The sequence below is a fragment of the Stegostoma tigrinum genome, chromosome 14 (assembly GCF_030684315.1).
Source record: "Stegostoma tigrinum isolate sSteTig4 chromosome 14, sSteTig4.hap1, whole genome shotgun sequence".
NCBI lineage: Eukaryota > Metazoa > Chordata > Chondrichthyes > Orectolobiformes > Stegostomatidae > Stegostoma > Stegostoma tigrinum.
The window spans coordinates 55,830,863-55,854,797 of NC_081367.1; the positions used below are offsets into that span (position 1 = coordinate 55,830,863).

Sequence of the window (23,935 nt, forward strand, 5' to 3'; positions counted from 1 at the left end):
TCTTGCTATCTCTATAAAATGGAGCATCATTACAGACCTCATTTGTTTTTGATTCTAGCTCATGAATGTTTGAGAACTGGGACCTTGACAGGTCCTCTAAGTTAAGTGAGTGATTTCAGTCTTGTTGTGGTGGGACACTGGCATTGCTTTTAGGTAATGGCGGAGATGACTTATTTGTGCTTTTCATCTGTCAGAATAATACTGGTGTATTAGTGTGAGGAAGTACACTACACAGTCGAGCCATTTTTCAAATATTTATTTTCTTCTCAAATGTAAATAAACTACTACCTTTTTCAAACCCGCTAAGCACATGTTTTACCCTTTTGAAATCACCCAGTGGACCTTTTTGTCCACTTCCTGTTGGCAAGCAGTCTCCCTCTATTTCCAGAGAGGAGTTGGGCATGGGTAAGGACCTAGAATGCTCTGAGTTGATTAATAGGCTTGGAAGGTATAGTGTTCTCCTTTGCTGACATCTATGGAAGGTCACTTTGCCTAGGTGAAGTTCCATGGCATGCACCCCCCCCCCCCCCCCCCCAAAAAGTTGGCCATCAAAATGGATAGAAATATAGCTGCATTTGCTTTGAACACCTGAATGTTGTGTTGTTGCTTAACACTATCTGAAGATGTTACTTTATTTTGAGGTAATTCAAATGAAATGAAAATTATCTCCTCCAAGATCTGAATGCTAAAAATGTAGTCTGACACACATTGTCTAATTTCTTCTTGCATGAACCTCTCCAACAACTTCCTGCCCTAAAAATCATCAAATTGCGTCAGGTTAATGGATTAACTTCAAAGACTCCTTTTTGAAGTATGGTTTTTTCCTGGAGCTGTGTGCTTTGAAGTGGCTTCTGCACTGACATTTTCAGAACTTTCTTGCAAGAGAAATTAGAAATAAATTCCTGCTGTACAATGTTGATGTTTTCTTTTTATGTTGTGGTCAAGCTCTTTATTTTAGAAGAGCAGATTCAGTTATCCATGGTGCCAAATTTGCAAATTATTTCAACTTGCCCAAGCTGCTGGCTCTTTGAACTGTCCAATGTAGGATATTTATACCATTAATTCGAGCTGGAATCAATCGCAGATCTCTGAGATGAAAAGCCAGTGCGGTAAATGTGTTACTGATCTCTCTTCCTCACTAATAACTGGAAATGAATACTAATACCCACTTTGACGACTGTTTGAATGCATTCTATGATGTGGTACAAACCATGTAATCCAAATCCAACAATCCACACTGTTTGACTTTAGCGTTTTGCCAGGCTTTTTTCTCCAGTCAGCACGAATAGTCATTCCCAGTCCCATAGATCAAATTGTGAGATTTCATATGCACAATAGGTGCTGACATAATGTTACTCAGAAATGGAACAGACAAACTTGACATGATAATAAGCATACACTCAGTCTACTATCAGGTAGGATAAAATAAACATAGGCCACGCCAGCAATTTAAGCGACTACGTACAAGTCAGCTTGAGAGGGAGCATCTCCAGACAAGGTAACCATATAATCTGGAACAAACAGCCTGACAGCACAGGCACAATGGAGGTGGATGTTGATGTTGATTGTTCACGTACCTGTTGCCCTAACTATGGAGGCTTACCCGATGTCACAGTGTGAAACATGGATCTTTGGAGAAAGAACAACTATTGTTTGATATTTATAAGTGTGATATCAAGCAAGGCCATCATGTGGAGCTGGACAAGGGAGGGTGGGAACCAAAGGAGTATGGTGTGACAGCCATATCAATGGTTGTGTCGATGACGAAGGAGGGTAATGCATCGTGGTGACAATGTCACTCATTTCTTTTTGGAACCCTTGGTAGAGTGGGAACTGAATTAGTGAGATTTGAACAGAGTTGAGTGGATGGTGCAGATCAGGCAGGGAACTGAAGTTTAAAGAATGTCAGATTCCGGGTGGGTTGGTGGTAAAAAATGGCCTTTTATGATTTTTATTTTCAAGGTGAGAATTCTAACACTGAAGTGTGTGCAAAGGAGCTTATGGTAGCAATGCGTAGGCTTGTCGTAAAATCATAGCCTCTCAATAAGCATTTGAAGAAAGACAAAGATTAGGAAAAAATTATTCACAGCTACTGAAATGTGCATTGGCCACAAGTTGTGTTTAATGCTAAATTACCCATACCATTTTAGTGATGATTGATAACCATTTAATTACAAAGGTAAAAGAATATGTGTATTATAGGTTTATGATAGTCTAATTGTTAGTACTAAGAAAATGGTGGACATCCTTGCATCTTCTATTGTAAGGACATCCTCTATTGTCTAGAATGATTGACAGGGCCATTCAACCACATCTCTAGTGACAGTAGGAACTGCTGACGCTGGAGTCCGAGATAACCCAGGTGTAGAGCTGGAAGAACACAGCAGGCCAGGCAGCATCAGAGGAGCAGGAAAGCTGACGTTTCGGGTCTGGACCCTTCTTCAGAAATGTTGGAGGGGAAGGGGACTCTGAAATAAACAGAGAGGAGGAGGTGATGACTGAAAGTGGATAGGTGGGAGAAAAGATGCGCAGGTCAAGGAGACGGGGGCGAGCTGGGCTGGTCTTGGGATGTGTTTGGGGTTGGGAGATTTTGAAGCTTGTGAAGCTCACGTTGAGACCATTTGGGCTGCAGTTTTCCCAAGAGAAATATAAGGTGCTGTTCCTCCCTTCGGGTGGCATCGTTGTGGATTCCCGATGTGACCGCCTGTATATTGGGGAAACCAAGCAGAGGCTTGGAGACAGCTTTGTGGAACACATGCACTCGGTTTGCGACAAATGACTGCACCTCCCAGTCGTGAACCACTTTTGACCTCGCCCTCCCACTCCTTGGACAAAATGTCCATCCTGGGCAGCCTCCAGTGCCACAACGATGCAACTCGATGGCTGCAGGAATGGCACATCATATTTTGGTTGGGCACGCTGCAGCACAGTTGTCTCAATGTGGATTTCAAAATCTCCCCATCCATCTTTTCTCCCACCTTACCGACTGACCCCCAACCCACTTCGTACCTACTAGCCCCATCTCTGCCTCCTTGACCTGCCCAACTTCCTTCCACCTACCCACTTCTCCCTCCCAACTGACCAACCCCCATCACAACTCCCTACCTACACTCACCTGTACTGGCCTCACCCTTGCCTCCTTGATCTGTCTGTCTTCTCTCCACCTTCCTGCTCCTCTGTCCACCTTCCATCCTCGCCTCTTTCCACCCCCCCCCCACCCTTTTATTTGAGTCCCTATCTCTTCCCCCCCCCCCCCCCCCCCACCGATTTCTGAAGAAGGGTCCAGACCCGAAACGTCAGCTTTCCTCCTCCTTTTGCTGCCTGACCTGCTGTGTTCATTCAGCTGTACACCTTGACATCTCTTGTGATATAGGTGAGGTCAGAAGTTGGCAGTGCTGAGATATGTGTGCATCAACACAAGACTCTGAAAAGTGTTCTCAGTGAGCTCCTACTTATGTTATGAAGGCAATGGTAAATTATGCAGTGATTAATGCTTATCCAGTACTAACTTTTCTGACTGTTAGCTTTTGGCTAAAACATTGTATTTTCATTTTTTTCTAGGATTCTTGAGGAAGCTTCAGCCAGCCAAGCATCAAACAAGAAGGAAAGCCGTTTGGAAGCATCAGGAAAGAACAAGTCATATGATATCAAGATTGAGAATTTCGATGTCTCGTATGGAGAAAGGTGAGTATTGCCACTGCTACTGACACTGAACATATTTAGTCCTAATTGATAGCGTGGCCATGTTTTTCAACCATTATAATGTTGTGTGACTAGCAGAATGGTGAAGGGTGAGCTCTGGATTTTGCCTTTTACTGAGCAGTTCTTGGATGTTATGTCTAATAATCCTTGTTTAAGATGCTGTGCCATCTTCTCCTTGTGCAAAGGTTTACGGAAGAGTGACTTTTTTTTAGTTTCCTTTTTCTACTGGACATCCATGCTCATACAACAATAGTTCATTATATATATTTAGTTTGGAGCATTCAATATTAGAAGGGATTTCACAGATACCTACCAATGTAGGTATGTTGTCATGGACCAGACCAAATTCCTTCAAAATATATTAAGAAGATAGCCTTGACCCTAACTCCTCTTTTCCTATTTTTAAAGGTAAGTGCAAAGTGTTGCATTCCAGGTGCAATTTGATGTGTCAAACTACCCAAAGTTAAGCAAAACACACTTTATTCATATAGTATTGTTAAAGTTCAACAAAAGAAGTAGAGAAATGAATTGGCATCAGCTGTAACACATTAGAAAACCTAACCGAATAATAGATCATTTTACTACTAATGGTAACTGTTCCAATATAATAGCATCCTATAAACGCAGCTTTAGCAAAAGGAAAACTCAGAAAAACAGATTGTCTGTCTCACATGCAATTCCAGCAGCTGGAAGGGAACCCCCAGCTTTTAAGTGTAACCAAGAGAGGAGAGTGTAGCAATAAGAGATGTACTGCACCTTCCTAACCCTGCTGTGAGCCCAGCAAAAAGTGCTACTGAATTTTTAAAAAAAATCCTGGTTTTGTAGGAATTTGTTCCTATCCATTCAGGCTGCTTGCATTGTTCCAATATTTTTATTTGTTCAAAAAAAATCGCCCTAAAGCGCCTCAAACTGTGATTACTTTGAGCTTTCTTACACCGTTCTGTAGCTCAGCCTTAAAACCCTTCCAAGATACACCAGGACAAAATACAGTTCTTAAAGCCGTAGTATCATGACAGTATTATCAACTTGGAATATGTAAGGCCAGCCGGGAGTGTGATGAGATCGACCAATCAAGAAATAACAAACCCGTGGATCAAGCTTTCAACAGCCGATGAACTGGGAAAGGGAGATAGGCAGTGTCATAGATGGAGAAATGATGGCATGAACAAATAGTTGAATGCTCAGCCTGGGGTCAAACGTGAGATCAGGTTTGTAAATAGCTTGGTTCAGCTTTGAACAATTGCTCGGGAGAAGGATGGAGTTGGCAAGTGGGCCATCAAGTTTGTCCAGGAAGCAAAGACAATGACTATGAATTTTCCCAATTATTAATTCTCAAAGTGTATATGTACTGATACAATGCTTGGTACCTGATGAGGAGCCTGACAGTTTAGCAACAGCAGAATGGTCAACACCAATGCTTCTACTTGTGTCCAAAGATCAGTAGTTGAGCATTTTAATTGAAGGGCACCTCTTCAAATTGATTAGTAATCTCACGTCCTATCTATCAAAATGATCATTCATATCATAGTTTAATTCACAATGCCACAAGCCAGCAATCTTTTAATCATGCTTTAAAGAAAGTAAGTGGAAATCAGAGATGGTATATTTGCTCTACAACGTAGTCTGTCCATCCTTGGCCTTGTGTTTGATATTGTTTCTCCATAAAATCACTCTTAGAACTGCCTTTTCACTATAAGATGCAAGAATAGAAGTTAGCTATTCAAGCCATTGAGTCTACTCTGCCATTCAGCGAAGTCATGGTTATTATGAGAATGCTGAATTCAACCTTTCTGCCTTTTCCCCATAAAGTTGTTTGATTCTCTCTCTCTCTCAATGATTAAAAAATTGTCTATCTCCGCTTTGAATATGACTAACGATCTACCTTTTACAAGCTTCTATGGTAAAGAATTCCATAGATTTACTCCCCTCTGAGACACAATGACTCATGCTCAACTGTGTCTTTAAATAGGTAATCATTTACTGTGAGATTTAGCCATTTGGATGTACTGTCCCTTGAGGCAAAACAACACTGAAGTGCCTTGTGTTATGTGGTGAATATAGATGCCAACTAGCTTAAGTGTTTGCTCTTTCTGTCATTTGTATTCTGTATGCAAATAATCACAGCATTTCCACAAGGGTATGCAACATATCCATATCTGTCAAGGCTTCTAAGAATCTTGTATGTTTTAATAGGGTTGCCTCTCTCAGTAAGTACAGGCCCAAAGTACTCAACCTATCTTCAGAAGACATTCCCTCCACACCCAGGATCAACCTTGTAAAACCATCTCTAGACTGCCTCCAATGCCAGTATACCTTTCTTCACTTAAGCAGACCAAAACTGTTGATAATATTTCAATTGCGGTCCAACTAGTGCATTGCATACTTTTACCAAGACTTCATTTTTATACTCCACTTCCTTGGAAATAAAGGCCATTATCCTGTTTGTTTCCCCTATTATCCATTAACTTCTTGAAATTTATGCACAAGGACTCTGAAATTCCTCCATGCTGTAGCTTTCTGTAGTCCTTTACCATTTAACTAATAATCACTTCTCATTTTCCCATTATTATATTCTATCTGTCAAGGTTTTGCCCATTCAACCTGTCTTTACCCCTGTGCAGACTCTTTGGGCCATCCTTAATGTCCTTCCCACCTATTTTTGTCTTGTGCAGACTTGACCATGGTAAATTCACTTTCCTTTTTGCTGTAAATAATTGTGTTCTCAGCACCGTGATACTCCATTAGTTATCGGTTGCTATCCTGAAGATGCCCCTGTCATCCCAGTTCTCTACCTAATATTAGTTGGTGAATTGTCTATTCATGCTGATATATTTCCTTCAAAATAATGGACTCCAAGTACCACAAGTGAGGCAACTTATCAAATGCCATCTAAGAATTCAAATATGTTACATCCACTGCTTTCAGATTAGCTATCCTGCTCCTTACCTCAAAGAATTCTAATAAATTTCCCATTGGAAAGCCATGCCTGACTGCTTGATAATACTTTATAGTTCTAAACGCAATGTTGTTTGCATCGTTTATTATAGACTGCAACATTAACAAATGTTAAGCTAATTGGCCTTGTAATTACCTGTGTGTTTTTTTGTCTTGCTCCCTTTGGAAATAAAAATGCTACATTGGTGGTTTCTCATCACCTGGGACTTGACCAGAATCTAAGGATTCTTGGAATATTACTACCAGTATCTCCACTATCTTTGCAGCTATTTTTTTTAATTAGGTAGAGTGCATCCCCATTAGTTTCACTAGCACTTTGTCTCTAGAGATTAATTGTTGTATTTCTTTCCTCTCCTTTGCCTTTGATTATTTAGTATTTTTGAAATGCTGTCAGTGTCTCTTACTCTTAAGACTAATGCAAAGTATTTATCTCTTCTGTCATTTCCAGGTTCCCATTGTTATTTCTCCACCCTCATTCTCTAAGTGGCCGTGTTAATTTGAGACTCTCTTAATTTTTACATATTTAAAGAAGTTCTTGTGGTTTATTCTTTAAGGTTTATTGTCTTTTTGATTATTTTTAATCCTCTTTTGACAGGTTTTTTTAAAAACTACTTTATCAATCTGCTGTCTTACATTGTGGCAGAGATTAATAGTATTTTGTTTTCTGCTCTCAATTTGGTACTATCTTTAATTTCTCTCGTTAACCATGGTTGTCTTAACCCTATCCTAGAATCCTGTTTTCTAACTGGAATATCTTGTTGTGAACAATGATCTGTTTTCTGAAATGTAGTTTGTCAACTGGCATTGTTGCTAACTTCCTTTCCCAGTCTACAGCAGCTACTTCTGCCTTCATTCCTTTGTAATTACCTATGCTTGAACGTAGCGCAGTTGTTTATGACCTAAGTTGTTACTACTCAAACTGAATCCTGTCATGTTATGATCACTGTTTCTGTGAGATTTTTCTACTCTGATCGTTACCTAAAATTGCCTTATTGAACATCACCAGATCCAAAATCCCCTAATCCCTGATTGAATCCACAACAAGTTATTCTGGGAATCTATCACAGATGTCCTGTAAAAATGCTTTCTGAGGTCACCTCTGCCAATCTGCCTTTTCTAATCTAGATAGAGACTACGCTCAGCCATGATTTAATGCACCGTCTTTCTGACGTGCCCTTATTATCTCCCGATCTATTTGCTGCCCTACATAAGATGCTGTCACAAGACATATAGACTACTGTTGCCAGTGTTGTCTTCCCCTTGTTATTTCTTAGCTCCACCCATATGGATTCTGCATGTTCTAATCCAAGTTTATTTCTTATTAACACACATCAGCGATCTCCCTGTCCTTTCCTTCAAGGTAATTGGGCATCCACTTGGATGCTAAGCCTACCTCTGGCAACTATTAATTTGCTGGCTCACTACTCTTGATCACAATGCCTACGTGGGCACCCCAGTCATGTGACTTCCCCTGATGGATGAAATGTCTACAGACCTCAATGTCCACAGACTTGAGCTGCCTATAGGGTAGTGCTGTGTGGCAGTTAATCATATATGCAGCATATAACTCCTTTTAGTAGCACCCATGGATTGTGAAATGAATTTTGGTCGGTTTGGACAAGAGGAGGCCTGGGAATTCCCGTTGTTTCTGATTGTGTGTATCCATGTGTTTGCCGTCTTTGTGTTCTGCATCTCTGTGTAATCCATTGTAGCAGGCATTTTGTGAAAGAACACAACTGATGGCAGGGTACAGGGATTGTTGGATTCTTGCTATATCATTTATGTCGGGAACTGCTGTTGGGTAAATCTTTCCTTTTGTCTTACCTCACGTTGCATTAGTGAGCAATATGGAGCCAAAAAACTCTTGTGGAATCTCTTTGTACCTGGACTGATCTACATATTCAATGCATTCCATGTCTGTACAAAGCCTTCGCTGTAACCAGTAGGAGAATTATGTTCAGTGGGAGTACCAACAGGTGCTTAATTAGTTTTTGATCAACCAATTTGATATTGCAGATGTTAAAATGGCCTGAGGAGCATTTTAAACCTTTTCATTAGAAGTGCGCTCTACAGAATGTCCAATTACCTTTGAAATGGTGTATGTGAAATGGAATAAACCAGAAGTGTGAATATTCAGCCAATAAGTTAGAGGCAAGGTGAGAGAAGTTGGAATTACAAGGTCCTGAACTGCAGCAAATACTGCCATGTGTACAGCAGGATTATTTCTCAGCCATTTGCACTGATTGAAAGATGATTACTTAAAACCGATTTTGTGCATGAGTGCAATGTCAGCCACTGAGAGCAGCATAGTCTCCAGGTATGATTAATGAGGAATTATCCAATCTATGCAGCCATTGACTAATCAAGGAATGCCCAACTGTTGTGACTTCATGGCAACTGAGGTGGGTACTATGGAGCTTCATGGAGCCAACTGTAAGTTTGAGTTAATCTTCTAAATCCCTCTATACCTGAAGTTCCTGTACTAATAAGTTATTGTAACAATAGTTGCAGCTACACAAAGAATATCCTTTGTAACTTCCTTGCTCAGAAAATTCAAAGATTGTTGGCTTACCTACATCTAAAAGCTGGATATCAGAGTAGCCACAAATCCATTAGGCTTCAATAAACAGCCCAAGTTGTCATGTCCTCAGTATCAACTTGTGTTTAGGAAGCTCGCAGGATTCTTATGGCTGGACCACCTCTGAAAGAATGCTGTTTCCATGTTAATGTCCTCACCAAATATCCATTATCTCAACCTGGTTCAGGAAAATGATCCTGACTATCTGAGCTATACTTAATTCCAGTCATGCACTATATGTTATCTTATTAATGAGCAATAAGAATTCTGTGTGAACCATTAGCATGCATTGAAGCATGAAATGCAGGTTAGACTCAGAATCATAGATTGATCGCAAACACAAATGGAGGTCATTTGGCCTCTTCCTCAGGAGGCTAAGGAAATTTGGCATGTCCATAAGGAGACACTCGAACTTTTACAGATGCACCATAGAAAGCATTCTAACTGGATGCAGTTCCCATTATCTCTAACTGGATGCATCACAGCTTGCAACAGTTATGCCCAGGATTGTAAGAAAGGATTAAAAGTTGTGAACACAGCATAGGCCATTACACCAGCTAACCTTCCATGCATTGATTCCATCTACACTTCTCAGTGCATTGGAAAGATAGCCAACATAATCGAAGACCCCTCCACCCCAGTTATAATTCCTCATGACTCTTCCATCAGGCACAAGACACAAATGCTTAAACACATGTACCAACAGGTTCTAGAACAGCTTCTTTCCCGCTATTATTAGACTTCTGAATGGACCTCTCAAATTTCAAATCTATTGTTGACCTTGCTTTTTGTGTACCTTCTTTGTAGCTGTAACTTTGTATTCCTCACTCTGTTCAGTCACCCTATGATCTTTGTGTCTTTATATGTTATAATCTGCCTATACGGCACACTATACAAAACTTTCACTGTACTTACGCAAGTACAGTAACAATAATAAATCAAAATCTTTTGTTCTTATGCTGACCATGCAAGTGCAATTCAGCTGGAACCACTTCCGATAGTGATATTAATTCAGTTCCTGCTATGGCAGTTGGAGAATTTGGATTCTGTTTAAATTCTAGACTCCCATGGAGCAGCAACGTCAAAATATTTCACTTGGACTGAATTACCTGTTCCTCTGATATCTGTTCTGTGCAAAGAAAGCCTGACCATGAAATTACTAACACTCAATTTGTAGCCTGGTGTACCTTTTAGGGAAGGTAACTTGCTGTCCTTGCCTGATCCAAGGCTATATTCCTACATGTTCATACTAACATGTTTTACTTTCATTCACCTTAAGTGCCTGTGACATTTTCATATTGAGCCAATACAATGTAATGGGAGAAGAGCACTAAAAGCCCCTCCTGCCTATGAAACTCAGTTCCTGAGAATGAATAATAAAAGAAAGAAGTTGAGAGCTCAGAAGTACTGTTATTGAATAATGACTAAAGTTTGAAAAGTCTCAGTTTCAACATTTATTGCATGTTCTGAGTCATTGTCATACAGCACAGAACTGCCACGCTTATTGATTTCAGTATTTCAGATAAATGGTTCCCTGAGTGTTACTAATCAGGTGACATAATTGAGACCGAAAATTTAAGGAAGAAATTTAGTTTTATTTTTCCCGAAGTGCAGCTGGTTCTTGGGCCATGGAATGTCTAATGAGTTAATTTTGAGGAAAGTCAAGGGTCATTGGTGTGGGAGGTCAGTGGAACAACTTATAAATGTATGAAGAAAACATTGAAAGGATATGCTGAAAGGACTGAAGGGAATACGTTGTTAGATCTTAGAAACATTGAGCCAAATGGAGGAAAAATCATGACAATAAGCTAAATACATAGCTTGTTTAGAAAACAGTCTTGTACAGTTAATAGTTGGACCGTGGATAGTGTTCTCCAACAGGGAGACCTCTGGTTTCAGTTAGATTGTTCTTTGAAAGTAGCATCACAAGTGGACAGGGTGGTTAAGATGACATATAGCGTACTTGCCTTCATTGCTGAGACCATTGAGTAATGGAGTTGGGAGGTCATGTTGAGGTTCTACAAGACCGGTTCTGAGGAAGGGTCACCAGACCCAAAATGTTAACTCTGATTTTTCTCTTCACAGATGTTGCCAGACCTGCTGAGCTTTTCCAGCAGCTTCTGTTTTCGTTGTACTTTTGGAGGACTGTGTACAGTTCTGCTGCCCCATTATGGGAAGGAATGTTATGGGGAGAGGGTTCTGAAAAGATTTATCACAATATTGCTGGGACTGGAAGGTATGAACTTAGTGATAGGCTGGGACATGGAGCATAGGACATTGAGGGGCAACCTTTATAGAGGTTAATGAAATCATGAGTGGCATTGATAAGGTGAACAGCTAACGTCTTTTCACTGGGGTGGGTGAGTTCAAAAGTAGGTAGCATATTTTTAATGTGAGAGTAGAAAGATTTAAAAGGGATCTCGGACAACTTTTATTCAGAGAGCAGCTTGTATTTGGAATGAACTGCCAGTGGAAGTGATAGATACAGGTACAGATATAACATTAAAAAGATATTTGGATAGGCACATGAATAGGAAAGTTCTAGAGGCAAGTGGGACTAGTTTAGTTTTGGGAAACTTGGTTGACATGGATAAGTTGGACCAAAATTGTTTCCCATACATATGCCGCTAACTCCTGTCTGCACTGAGCTGTAAGGCCTCGTGCTTTGAGATTTTGTGCTGCACCTGTGTTCGGTTGTTTTTCCAGCTAGATGTCTCCACTGCAAACTTCAATCTTTCCCAGATGTATTGCTTTCAGATGGAACGTCTTGGGTTTTAACCATAATAAAATTATGCGCCATTTCTATGATTTGTCTCAGAATTGACCAAGTTTAAAAAGTGCATTTCAAAACTAAGATGCTGTGTGCTGTTTGGAGACAATGTTATACTCACTTTGGTAAGAATGTAATATCTTTAAATGAGACGAAACTTAACATCATGTTTGGAGGCATTAAAGTGTCCTTGCATAAGAAACAAAGTTAACATGCCAGTAATGCAGCCAATAAGGAAGACAGTGTCTGTTGACCTTTATTGCAAGGAGGTTAGAATATCAGATTAAGGAAGAATTGCAGCAAGAGCTTTGTTAAGACCAGATTTGGCACAGCGGATTTGACTACTTGTTCATTATATTCAACGTAGTTTTTAAAACAGTGTTCAAAATGAAGGCGCTTTGACAGAACAGAGAGCTTGCATTGACAAGAGGGTTAGCAACCAAAACAATTTACAGCTAATTGGCAAAAGAAGAAAATGAAATAAGAATATTTTCAAACAGCAAATAATTGCAATCTGCATTGCACTGCATGAAAGGATAATTTTTTTAGAAACTGACTCGGTAGTGGTTTCTAGGAGGGAGGTGGAGAAATACTTTAAGAGCACAGACCCTTTAGTCCTTGTGCCGAAGTCATATCAATGACCAGCAGTCCAGTTATCCTGCATTCCTCTTTTGCAAATATTTTCCCTTCAATTTCTCTGATCCAAATCTTATTTTAACGTCTTTCAAAGTTATTTGAACCTACTAAAATACTAAATTTAAAATCTTATCAAACAATCTACATTTCAGGAGCTTACTTACTGGCGCTGATTTGCACCTCGCTTATGGCAGGCGTTATGGTTTGGTTGGTCGGAATGGCTTAGGGAAAACAACGCTACTGAAGATGATGTCAGCGCGGAGCCTACGGATCCCATCACACATCAGCATCTTGCATGTGGAGCAGGAGGTGGTGGGCGATAACACACAGGCACTCCAGAGTGTGCTGGAGTGTGACACAGTGCGTGAAAACCTGCTACAGAAAGAGAAAGAATTGACGGCAAAGCTCAACAGTGGTGTGTAAGTAAAGGCCCGTAGCACAAAATGACAGGGTTCTGCAAACGCTGAACATTTTGATAAGGATTCAATTGAGTTTCTCTGTACAGCCCAACTGGGATTGGGCATTGTTCCAGTCTGGTAGCCTGTGTTTTGACCCCTTGAATTCTTCAAGTTTTTTTCTTAACCGAGTGTTCAAAGTTTCCATGCATGCCTGTAAGCTAGCAGTCAGTCTTTATGGGCCAGCATGTATTTTTAACCTGTCTACTGGCCATGTAATTTAAAACAAGCCCCCTCTTTCTGAAAGGAAATCTGCATACTGCAATATCTTGACTGGACTCAACATGCTTCTGTTGGAACACTTTAGAATTATGAACTCTGTCCTGTTCTGGGAAATACACCAGTCAGTTTTCAGGCAGCAGTAGCTGTTGGTTTATTCTCTCATCCAAAAGATGACACCTGTGATGCCTAAGTCCTTTCTTAGTACAATGCTAGCAGTATCTCTGTAACTTGCATATTTGGGCCTTGCTTCAACTTCTAGGGGGAAAGTTATTGGCTGACGCTCCAACTCTTTTTTTTGTTTTAAGAGTGATGCGTTGTGCTGTTCCTGGTGCTGTCTTTGAGAAGTTATTAAACCAAAGCCTCATTTGCCTCTTTTGACTAGATATGAAAGATCTGATTGGTCTTTCTTTAAATACTATGAAGTTTTACTCTAAATGTGTGAAGTATACAAAAAATTGTGGCAGACGTGTAAAAGACATTTTTGGTCTCAAGTCAAGTATTGCGTCTGGCTCTGTGAAAGGACACTTGTTTGAAGGATGTGAAGATGTTAGGATGCAGAAAAGTTTTTAAAAATGGTTCCAGGAATAAGGGACTTACATTATTTCAATAGATTCTTTTCCTGAGAGAGGAAAAGATTGAGGAGATTCGACTGACATTAAACGTTGCGCAAAAATTGCGGGTCCTAAACACTGCAGATAGGGAGAAACTGTTCACATTAGCAGATGCTTTAAAAGCCAGCTGTTACCAATTTATAGTATTGGCAAGAGAACTTATAGTAACATAAGGAGCATCTTTTTTAACACCAAATCATTAGGATCAAGAATGCACTGTCCAAAAACATGTTTGAGGCTAATTCAGTCGTGGTTTTCAAAGAGATTTGGGTGAGTATCTGAAGAATAATTGTTCACAGGTCCAGAGGAAAGGGATGGGGAGTGGGCTGAGCAGAGAGCAGTTTAGACACTCATGCTCTGACTATATTGTAATGTATGATTCTTATGACCTTATCATTTATTAGGAGGATTTGATGTTGGGGTTAGACTTTACTTGGGAAGTGGAGTGTATCTATTTGTGTAGATTAGTTGAATCTGGTTCTGTGTTGGAGAATATGTAATACTGCATGATCAGGACTCTGTAGTTAAGTTTGTGCCCGCTGTCTTAGGATCCTGGATGAGAATTACTGTGAAGACAAGCTTGTTTAAAAGAGGAAAGGGAATTGTCGTTGTATCTTAGCTTGCAGGTTATACCACTGTTTCTTGACTTTGAGGCAATAGAATAAATACTCCACAAGACCGTGACTTGGTTTGAAGTAGCCAAACAGATTAGTGAAGCAATAAATATGTTAAGCAATGGTCACATCAGTATGCAACATTTATGGTAGTTACTGATGTCGCCTTGAAATATGGTAAGCTGCGTTTGCTGCAGTGGGCTGGGCTTCAGTCAGCGACAAAATTTCATCCAATCATTCCTGTTGTTTTGCATCAGTGAAAAATTAACAATTACTTTTACAAGCATTCTGTTTTAAGAGAATAGAAAGTGCTTTACACATGCAATGTAATCAATAGTCTTTTTTTTAGTTCCTTTACCTTCACACCTGTGTGAGGTATACTCCAGCAATTTAGATACTGCTTTTATTCTGATTTTTGGTCTGTTGACCAATGTGGCCCTCGGAAGCTGTGGTGAGTTTCAGAGCTTGACTCTTTGCCCAGTTTTGCAAATTTCAGATAAACACTTGAGCTGAAGGAAGTTATTACAAATAAATGAATCCCAGTTTCTCAGTTGGACACTGCACAGCTGAAGCATGCAGTGCTGAAGAGCCAAAATTTAATCTCCATTCAGATTGTTACTGAGTACTAAGATTAACCTAAATGGCAATTAGTTGAGGAAAGGGCACACCAGTGTTGGGTTTTTGTTTCAATTATCCTTTTTTTCAAAATATGGGATGTGAGGCTCACTGTCTCGGCCAGTATTTATTTTCCATCCCTCTTTAACCTTAAGAAGGTAATGGTGATCAGCCTTCTTGAGCTGCTGTCTTACATCATTTGTAGATACGCCCATAGCACAGTTGAGAAGAAAGTTCATGGATTTGGACCCTTTAACAGTCAAGGGACCACAATGTAGTTCCACATCAGGATTGTGTGCTTTAAAGAGAAGTTGTAGGTGGTTTTATTCCCATGAGTCTGCTGCCCTTTGTTCTGTGCAGTAGACAGAATGATTTTTGCAGGGTGCTTTCTTGTTGGGAAAGTGAGAGTGTGATGGTTAGATGAGTGCGGGATTGGCTTGTTTTGAACTACCATATCAATGCAATTGGATATGAAACACAGTCACTGAATTGAAGTATTTGTGGTATCTAGCCAATAATGTACAAACAAAAAATGTACATTACCTTTGAGTTTGTAATTTTGCAGTTCAATCACTAGGCTGCAGATGTAACTCATTATTTTCTCTTTCAGGGGCGATGGTTCAGAGAGCAGCAAGTTAACAGAAATTTATTCAAAATTGGAGGAAATTGAGGCAGACAAGGCACCAGCCAGGTGAGCTTAGAATGAATCCTTTCAAAATGAGTAAGTTTCAAGTTTTGGGCAGTCAGAGTATTGGTCAAAGGATTGGAATAATTTACATGATTGTATTCATTAGAGTTTAGAAGGTTGAGGGGAGATCTAATAGAAACTTACGAGATAATGTTTGGCTTAGAAAGGGTGGGTGCTGGGAAGATGGTTCCGTTAGGCAGGGAGACTAGGACCTGTGGGCACAGCCTTAGAATTAGAGGGGGTAAATTTAAAACAGAAATGAGGAGACATTTCTTCAGCCAGAGAGTGGTGGACCTGTGGAATTCGTTGCCGTGGACCGCAGTGGAGGCCAGGACGGTAAATGTCTTCAAGGCGGAGATTGATAAATTCTTGATCTTGCAAGGAATCAAGTGCTACGGGGAGAGTGCCGGGAAGTGGATTTGAAATGCCCATCAGCCATGATTAAATGGCGGACTGGACTCGATGGGCTGAATGGCCTTACTTTCACCCCTTTGTCTTATGGTCTTATTATTTTTGCAAAGGGACGTGTGGTGGGAATCAGTAACTGATTAACCTTAAGAGATGTGAAAATCTACCATAGATCCTAATATCCAGAGAAATGTTGAGGATTGAATGTGTTTGGATCCCAAATGAAAATTGGCCTGGAATTGACTATACTGTCCATTCCTGCCATATTACCTACCCTTCCCTTGCAGTCAGATAACCTCTGGCACTGAATATGTACACTGTTTGAACTAGAGTGCTGCGTTGCATTGGAATGCAACTGGATTTTGGTGAAAGAGGGAGGATGTGATCTATTCCTCCTTACTTCTCATTGAATACTCTCATTGAATTTGGGGCGTAAGAGGAAAGAGGAGCCAGCAGAGGTGAAAACTAAGACAAAGGCCAAGTAGGAAATAAAAATCAAGACCTAAGCTCAAGGCCGAGGAGCCAGTGAGGGAGGAGACCTTTGGATCAGAATTATGTTAAGACCATAAGACATAGCAGTGGAAATAAGGCCATTCAGCCCATCGAGTCCATTCCGCCATTTAATCATGGCTGATGGGCATTTCAAATCCACTTCCCTGCACTCTCCCCGTAGTCCTTGATTCCTTGTGAGATCAAGAATTTATCAATGTTGTCCTTGATGACGTTTAACGGCCCGGCCTCCACTGCGGTCCATGGCAATGAATTCCACAGGTCCACCACTCTCTGGCTGAAGAAATGTCGCCTCATTTCTGTCTTTAACTTACCCCCTCTAACTCTAAGGCAGTGCCCACAGGTCCTAGTCGCCCCGCCTAACGGAAACATCTTCCCAGTGCCCACCCTTTCTAAGCCAAACATTATCTTGTAAGTTTCTGTTAGATTTCCCCTCAACCTTCTAAACTCTAATGAATACAATCCCAGGCTCCTTAGCCGTTCATCGTACGTTAAACCTACCATTCCAGGGATCATCCGTATCAATCTCCACTGGACACGCTCCAGCGTCACTATATCTTTGCTGAGGTGTGGGGCCCAGAATTGGACACAGTATTTTAAATGGGGCTTAACTAGAGCTTTATAAAGTCTCCAAAGCACATCACTGCTTTTATATTCCAACCCTCTTGAGATAAACTACAACATTACATTCGCTTTCTTAATTACGGACTCTATGCGCAAGTTAACTTTTAGAGAATTCTGGACCAACACTCGCAGATCCCTTTTGTACTTCTGCTTTACGAATGTTCTCACCGTTTAGAAAATAGTCCATGCCTGTATTCTTTTTTCCAAAGTGCAAAACCTGGCATTTGCTCACATTAAACTTCATCAGCCATTTCCTGGACCACTCTCCTAAACTGTCTAAATCTTTCTGCAGCTTCCCCACCTCCTCAGTACTACCTGCCTGTCCACCTATCTTCGTATCATCGGCAAACTTCGCCAGAATGCCCCCAGTCCCTTCATCCAGATCATTATTAAACAAGGTGAACAGCTGTGGCCCCAACACAACCCAGCGGGACGACACTTGTCACCGGTTGCCATTCCGAAAAAGAGCCTTTTATCCAAACTCCCTGCCTTCTGTCAGACAGCCAATCCTTAATCCAAGCCAGTAGCTCACCTTGAACACCATGGGCCCACACCTTACTCAGCAATTGGGGGGTAAAAATGTGATATTGCAGGAAATATTGTAAGTTTATTGGTTGTTAAGTAACAGCAAATTTGAATACTTATTCAAAGTTACTTTCAGACTAAAAATAAATTGAAAGAAATTTTTTACAGATTAAAAACTAAAGAACAGTAGGAAATTTAAAAATACAATTTAATAACTAATCGAATAATTTCAAGATGTCGGGCCAGATGACATGATGTATCTGCATGATGTGGGAGCTAGTAGCTGACAATGTTTCATAATGACCATATGTGTAATATGTATTGGTTGTTCAAGGGACTTTGGTTTGAGTTGATGAACTGGAGTCTAAGCTTCAAACACTAACTCATGAGGGAGGGGGAGAGTTATCTGGATGCTGTGTTTCAGATGGCAGTAATACTATGTATGTTTAGTAATTCAGATCTGACCAGTGGCCAAGGAAAGGGAGTGCAAATAAAAGTGAGACAAGTAGAGGGATCCTGAATTTAGTATTCGGGGAACCTCAGATCCTGAACTTGCTTGACAGGTATGAGTAAACTGCCCACTCTACCATTGTACATGCAACCTGCAGTTCCTTCATTAATGACCTTCCCTCCTCATAAGGCTGGAAGTGGGGATGTCTGCCAATGCTGACATAATGTTTAGCACCGTTCACGATGACTCAGATACTGAAGCTGTCCATGTTCAAATGCAGCATGATCTTGATAATATCCAGGCTTGGGCTGACAAGTGGCAAGTAAGAGTTGCACTGTCTCCAATGAGACGATGCAATCACCACCCCATGGCATTAAATGTTGCCTTCGCTGAATCTCCCCATTATCAACATTCTAAGATTTGTCATTGACCAGAAACGGAACTGGATTTGCCACATAAACACTGGCTCAAGCGTAGGTCAAAGAAATACTGTGGCGAGTAACTCACCACCTGACTTCCTAAAGCTAGTCCACCATCTACAAGGCACAAGTCAGGAGTGTGATGGAATATGCTCTATTTCCCTGGATGGGTGCAGCTCAACAACACTGAAGAAGCTTGGCACCATCCCGAAGAAAACTGCCTGTTTGAATGCCACCATATCCACAAGCATTCACCTCTTCCACCTTTGCTCAGTAACAGCATTGTGTGCTATCTACAAGATGTAATGAAGAAATTCACTAAAAGAACCTTCCTACAACCACTTCCATCTAAGAAGGCAAAAGTCGCTATACATGGGAAAGCCCCCACCTGCACGTTCTCGTCCATGCCACTCACCATCTTGATGTGAAAATACATTGCCATTCCTTCACTGTCACTGGGACAAAATCCAGGCATTACCTCCCTAGGGTCATTATGGATCAACCTACAACACACTGACTATAGTGGTTCAAGAAGGCAGCTCACAACCACCACTTTGTCAACGCCAACCAGGGACTGGTGATAATGCTGACCAGCCGGAGATGTGTACATCCCATGAGTGAATAAAATTTATGCAAGGTTGTACATAGTGGGCCTGTATTCTCCAAGATGAAGTGGTGATCCGATCAAAGTCTTGAAGATATTAACAGGAAAAGCCAGGGTGTGTAAATAATTTTCACTAGGGAATCGAACTAGGGCGAGTAGTCTGAAAATTAAGCCCAGACCATTTGGGAAAGATGTTAGGAAGCACTTCTCCATGCAAAGGGTGGTAAATGTTTGGAACTCTCCCAGAAAAGCTAGTGATAATTTTTTTTTAAAACAAAGCTATTAAGAGATATGGGCCAAACGCAGATAGTTGGAGTTAAACCACAGAACAACAATGATCTGTTTGGTGAAACAGGCTCAAGGGGTTGAATGGCCTATTCATAGAATCCAAACAGTGCGACAAGAGGCCATTTGGTCCATCGAATCTGTAATGACTTTGCAAACAGCATCCCACCCCAACCTAGGTCCTCATCTGAGCCTTGGAATTCTGCTTTTAACATGACCAATCCACCTAGCCTGGACACTAAAGGGTAATTTCCCCTGGCCGATCCACCCAACCTGCATGTCTTTGGACAGAGAAAATCAGATCACTGGAAATTCACACAGACATTGGGAGAATGTGCAAACTCCACACAGACAGTCAAAAAGCTGGAATAGAACCTGTGGTGTTATGAGGCAGCAGTGCATCAAGCTTAAATGGGGCTAGTAAAGAAAGGGAATTAAACAGAGTTAAGGTATAGGTCAACCTTGATCTGAAATGAGCGTTGGACCTGGATCCAGGTAGTTGCGGATGGGGGAGCCTGTACCAATTGCAGTCGTCATGTGGCACAGATTGGAACCCCTGGTTAGACCTGGCATTTGGGCTGTGGCAGAGGTGCAGATGTGACTTGAAGTTCTAACTTGAAAGAGATTTATATTCTCAGTAAAGCTTTCTGTGAGAAGCTCATAGTGCTTGAGCAATCCAGTTTCATGGGGCAATGCATTGGCATGTTGTATAATTTAATGTAATTGAAAATGTTGGAAATATTGAGTGTCGTCAGATAATTTGGCTGTTTGGATTGTCAAGTATGTATAATTTTGCAGTGCCAAATTCTATTAGCCCAAACCATGGACTGGGCATTTTATTCCTGTTCTCGTTTCCCAAAAAATTAAGTAGGTATGTGCATCTCTTTTGTGCACTCCTTGTCTCACTCCCAAACATTACAATACAACCATATGTATCAATATACATATTAATAGACTTTTTCTCAATTTTTAGGGCCTCAGTTATTCTGGCTGGTTTGGGGTTCAGTTCCAAGATGCAGCAACAGATGACCAGGTAAGGTGCTGTGTACTAAAAAAACCTGTTTCAGTAAGCCACTAATTTAATATTTGTATTAGTAGAATGTCAGGCAAACAGTATATTAACAGTAACAACAAGTACCACAAGGCTGCCTAACATCAGTCACAGAAACAATACTGGTCTATGTCTAGACTATTATTTTTGCAATCTATGATGTTACCGTTTCTGTTTTAGTCAAAATTCTTCATTTTTTTTAAAAAGTAAAAAGAACAACTTGTAGTTTTGTAACCTCTTTCAATACCTTAGAATTTCAGAAAGTACTATTCAACAAGTGAAGTACCTGACCGTGGTAATCATGTGATGTAGTGTCAAAATTGCAAGATTTGAATTTAGTACCAATTGATCACAGCAAGCCTTTTATTGGCACACAGCAGTGACCAGGTAGTGACTTACAGTTCCAAATTACTCAGATTTCCTTTTAGGCCACTGGAAAGTAACACATTGTTTGCATTTTGTTGAATTATTTTTGAGCTAGGGTAGGTACACAATCAAGATGCTGCCAACTAGTTTTCAAATACTTACCTTCCTTAAATTATTTTGCTTTTTCAGGGCAATTTCCTTGACTATTTGACCTAATGAATGTAATCACTCTGTTCTCCATAAGCTTCTATGATCTGCTCTGTCTTCTGCATGTATAGTTTCTGTGCCCTCTGTTCCAGTCAACATTTTGAAGCATTCTATTTTTCTCCTGTCCCTCCATCTAGTGACTATGTCCAGTTTGGTTACCATATTACTCATCTCAATGCCCAATTTAGCAAACTGTGTTTCTCATTTGGCAATTACAACTTCAACTTGCAATTTTAAACAATTCAAAGCACTTTTTTTTCCTCATTTTGTCCCAACATCTTGAGACACAATTCATCTTGATTTGTGTAATATTGATTTTTGCATCAATCCTTCATGACAAGATTCATCTGTCCTCAGGTCTGCACTTTGCAGGCATTTACAGATGAGCTTACATCCCCACATGTAACTGCTAAATAATCAGTGTTGGAAATAATTTAAAGAGAGCTTGTTCCATCCACTTCTGATTACTCATTCATTGTTACATTTATTAACTCCGGTGATCCCTGATGTACAAATGCCCAACTTAGGAATGCAGTCCTGTGCAGGGATGTATTAATATTTTAAATACCCAAATGTGAGCATTTCTTTGCATTTGCAGGTAGCTGTTTTATATTGACCTGTATTGTTGAAATTACAATCCTTATAGTTGGGCCGAAGGGCCTGTTTCCACACAAGTCCACAGTGAGCCTCAGTGCATCCCACCCAGACCCATTCCCCATATAACCCACCTAAGCTACACATCCCTGAACACTACGGGCAACTTAGCGTGGCCAATCCACCTAACCCGCACATGTTTGGACTGTGGGAGGAAACCGGAGCACCCAGAGGAAACCTACACAGACACGGGGACAATGTGCAAACTCCAAACAGACAGACACCCAAGGCCGGAATCGAACCTGGGTCCCTGGTGCTGAGAGGCAGCAGTGCTAACCACTGTGCCGCCATGCTGCCAAAGTTGTGTTACAACTTGCTTACAAATGAACTCAAGAATGGGACCTGTGCGCAACCTGAGGTCTACTGTCATGGCAATTATCTGTAAAAGGTCAATGTAGCTCTGAAATTGCAGTTACTTATTAAACTTCAATGTCTCTGGAACTGCTGTCCTTTTTGCGCAATAAGACCTGCTCAGAGGTGTAAGTTATATTTTACCCTAGGCCAACTACATTTCTGAAATTACTTGTGTTACTCAATCTTTGAAATCTACTCAATGTCAAATACCGGGTCTATCCTTGCAAACAAGCATTCAAATTTAGTCTGGTAAGTGGCAACTAGCCTTCATCATTCACAAGTGTTAAGCAATGATCATCTCCAACACACAGGACCACATTCCTATGACATTCGGCAGTTTGTTCAATCCCCACTATCAAAAATCCTGAGGACGATGTTGACCAGGCATTGAACTGGACCAGCCATGGCAATACTCTGACTCTAAGATTGGGTCAGAAGTTAGGAATTCTGTGGTGAACAACTCACCTGACTGACCAAAGCCTGTCTACCATCTGCAAGGCACCATTTAGGAACGTAATGGAATACAGGCTACTTGTCTGGATTGGTGCAGCTCCAGCAGAACTCACGAACCTCAAAACCATCCAGTTCAAATGAATTTGTTTGAGTAACCTGTCAACTGCCTTAAACATTCACTCTCTGCCAACAAAGCACAGTGACAACAGAAGGTGTCAAGATGCAGTGCAGCAGCTCTCGAGGTTCACCTTGCCAAGTTTGTGATCTTTCCCACAGAGGACAAGGCCATCAGATGCATAGTCACCACCATGTGTAAGGTTGCTTCAAAGCCACGCTCCTTCCTAGCTTAGAACTGTATTGCTATTGCTTCACTGTTGCTTGCTCAAAACCCTGGAACACGTTTCCTAACAGTGGTATGGATGTCCCGATATCACACGAAATGCAATAGCTCATCTCTGCCGATTTTGAGGATGATTTGGGATGAGCAACAAATGTTGGCCTAACCAATGACTTTTCTCGGGATGAATACATTTTTAAAAAGCATTGCATCAGCAAATGAATCAGTAAAATAGTTATTAGTACATTAATCCATGATCTGCCCACAGGATCCTACAAACATTGTGTGTTTGATTTAACTTGTCTCCTTTTTAATCATGCTGAGGTTAGAAAAAGTTTTATTTTCAAATTTTGGTACTGAATTGGTGTTTGTGTTTCAGGGAGTTCTCTGGAGGCTGGAGGATGCGGTTGGCTTTGGCCAGGGCTCTGTTTGCCAAGTAAGTTGCTGATTCACTGTGGTCCCCAATTTGTGTTTGCTTTGAAGCCAGAAGTTAGCTGGTTGGTATGTGTCAAGCTGACAGGGCTATTAAAGAAAGGCAACTGAACAGAGTTCAGGTACAGGTGAGGCTTGATCTGAATTCAGTGGAGGAACAGGCTCCAGGTTGTCAGGAGTTGGCATTTAAGTGGATTTGTCTGGAAAAATCAATTAGCCTACCCTGAAACATGAGTAATTTAAGAGTACGGGTTGTAAGCAGGAATGTAGCATTGAAATAGAGAATCAGCCATGATCATATTGAATGCCAGAGAATCAGCCATGATCATATTGAATGCCAGACTAGGCTCAAATGGCTTCCGCCTGCACCTGGCTTTTATGTTTTATGAAATGGTAGAGGCCTCCTCCT

The 23,935-nt window shown here is 40.8% G+C and overlaps 1 protein-coding gene across 2 annotated transcripts in view; it reads left to right on the plus strand.

Moving 5' to 3' along the window:
* The window catches only part of abcf3 (ATP-binding cassette, sub-family F (GCN20), member 3), a 95,051-nt gene that overhangs the window by 31,457 nt on the left and 39,659 nt on the right, over positions 1 to 23,935 (plus strand). For both annotated transcript variants that reach the window (XM_048542551.2, XM_048542552.2), the window contains 5 exons: positions 3,562 to 3,684; positions 12,794 to 13,060; positions 15,769 to 15,849; positions 20,646 to 20,705; positions 23,474 to 23,530. In XM_048542551.2, the coding sequence (XP_048398508.1) occupies positions 3,562 to 3,684; positions 12,794 to 13,060; positions 15,769 to 15,849; positions 20,646 to 20,705; positions 23,474 to 23,530 (588 nt within the window). The remainder of the gene's footprint in view (positions 1 to 3,561; positions 3,685 to 12,793; positions 13,061 to 15,768; positions 15,850 to 20,645; positions 20,706 to 23,473; positions 23,531 to 23,935) is intronic.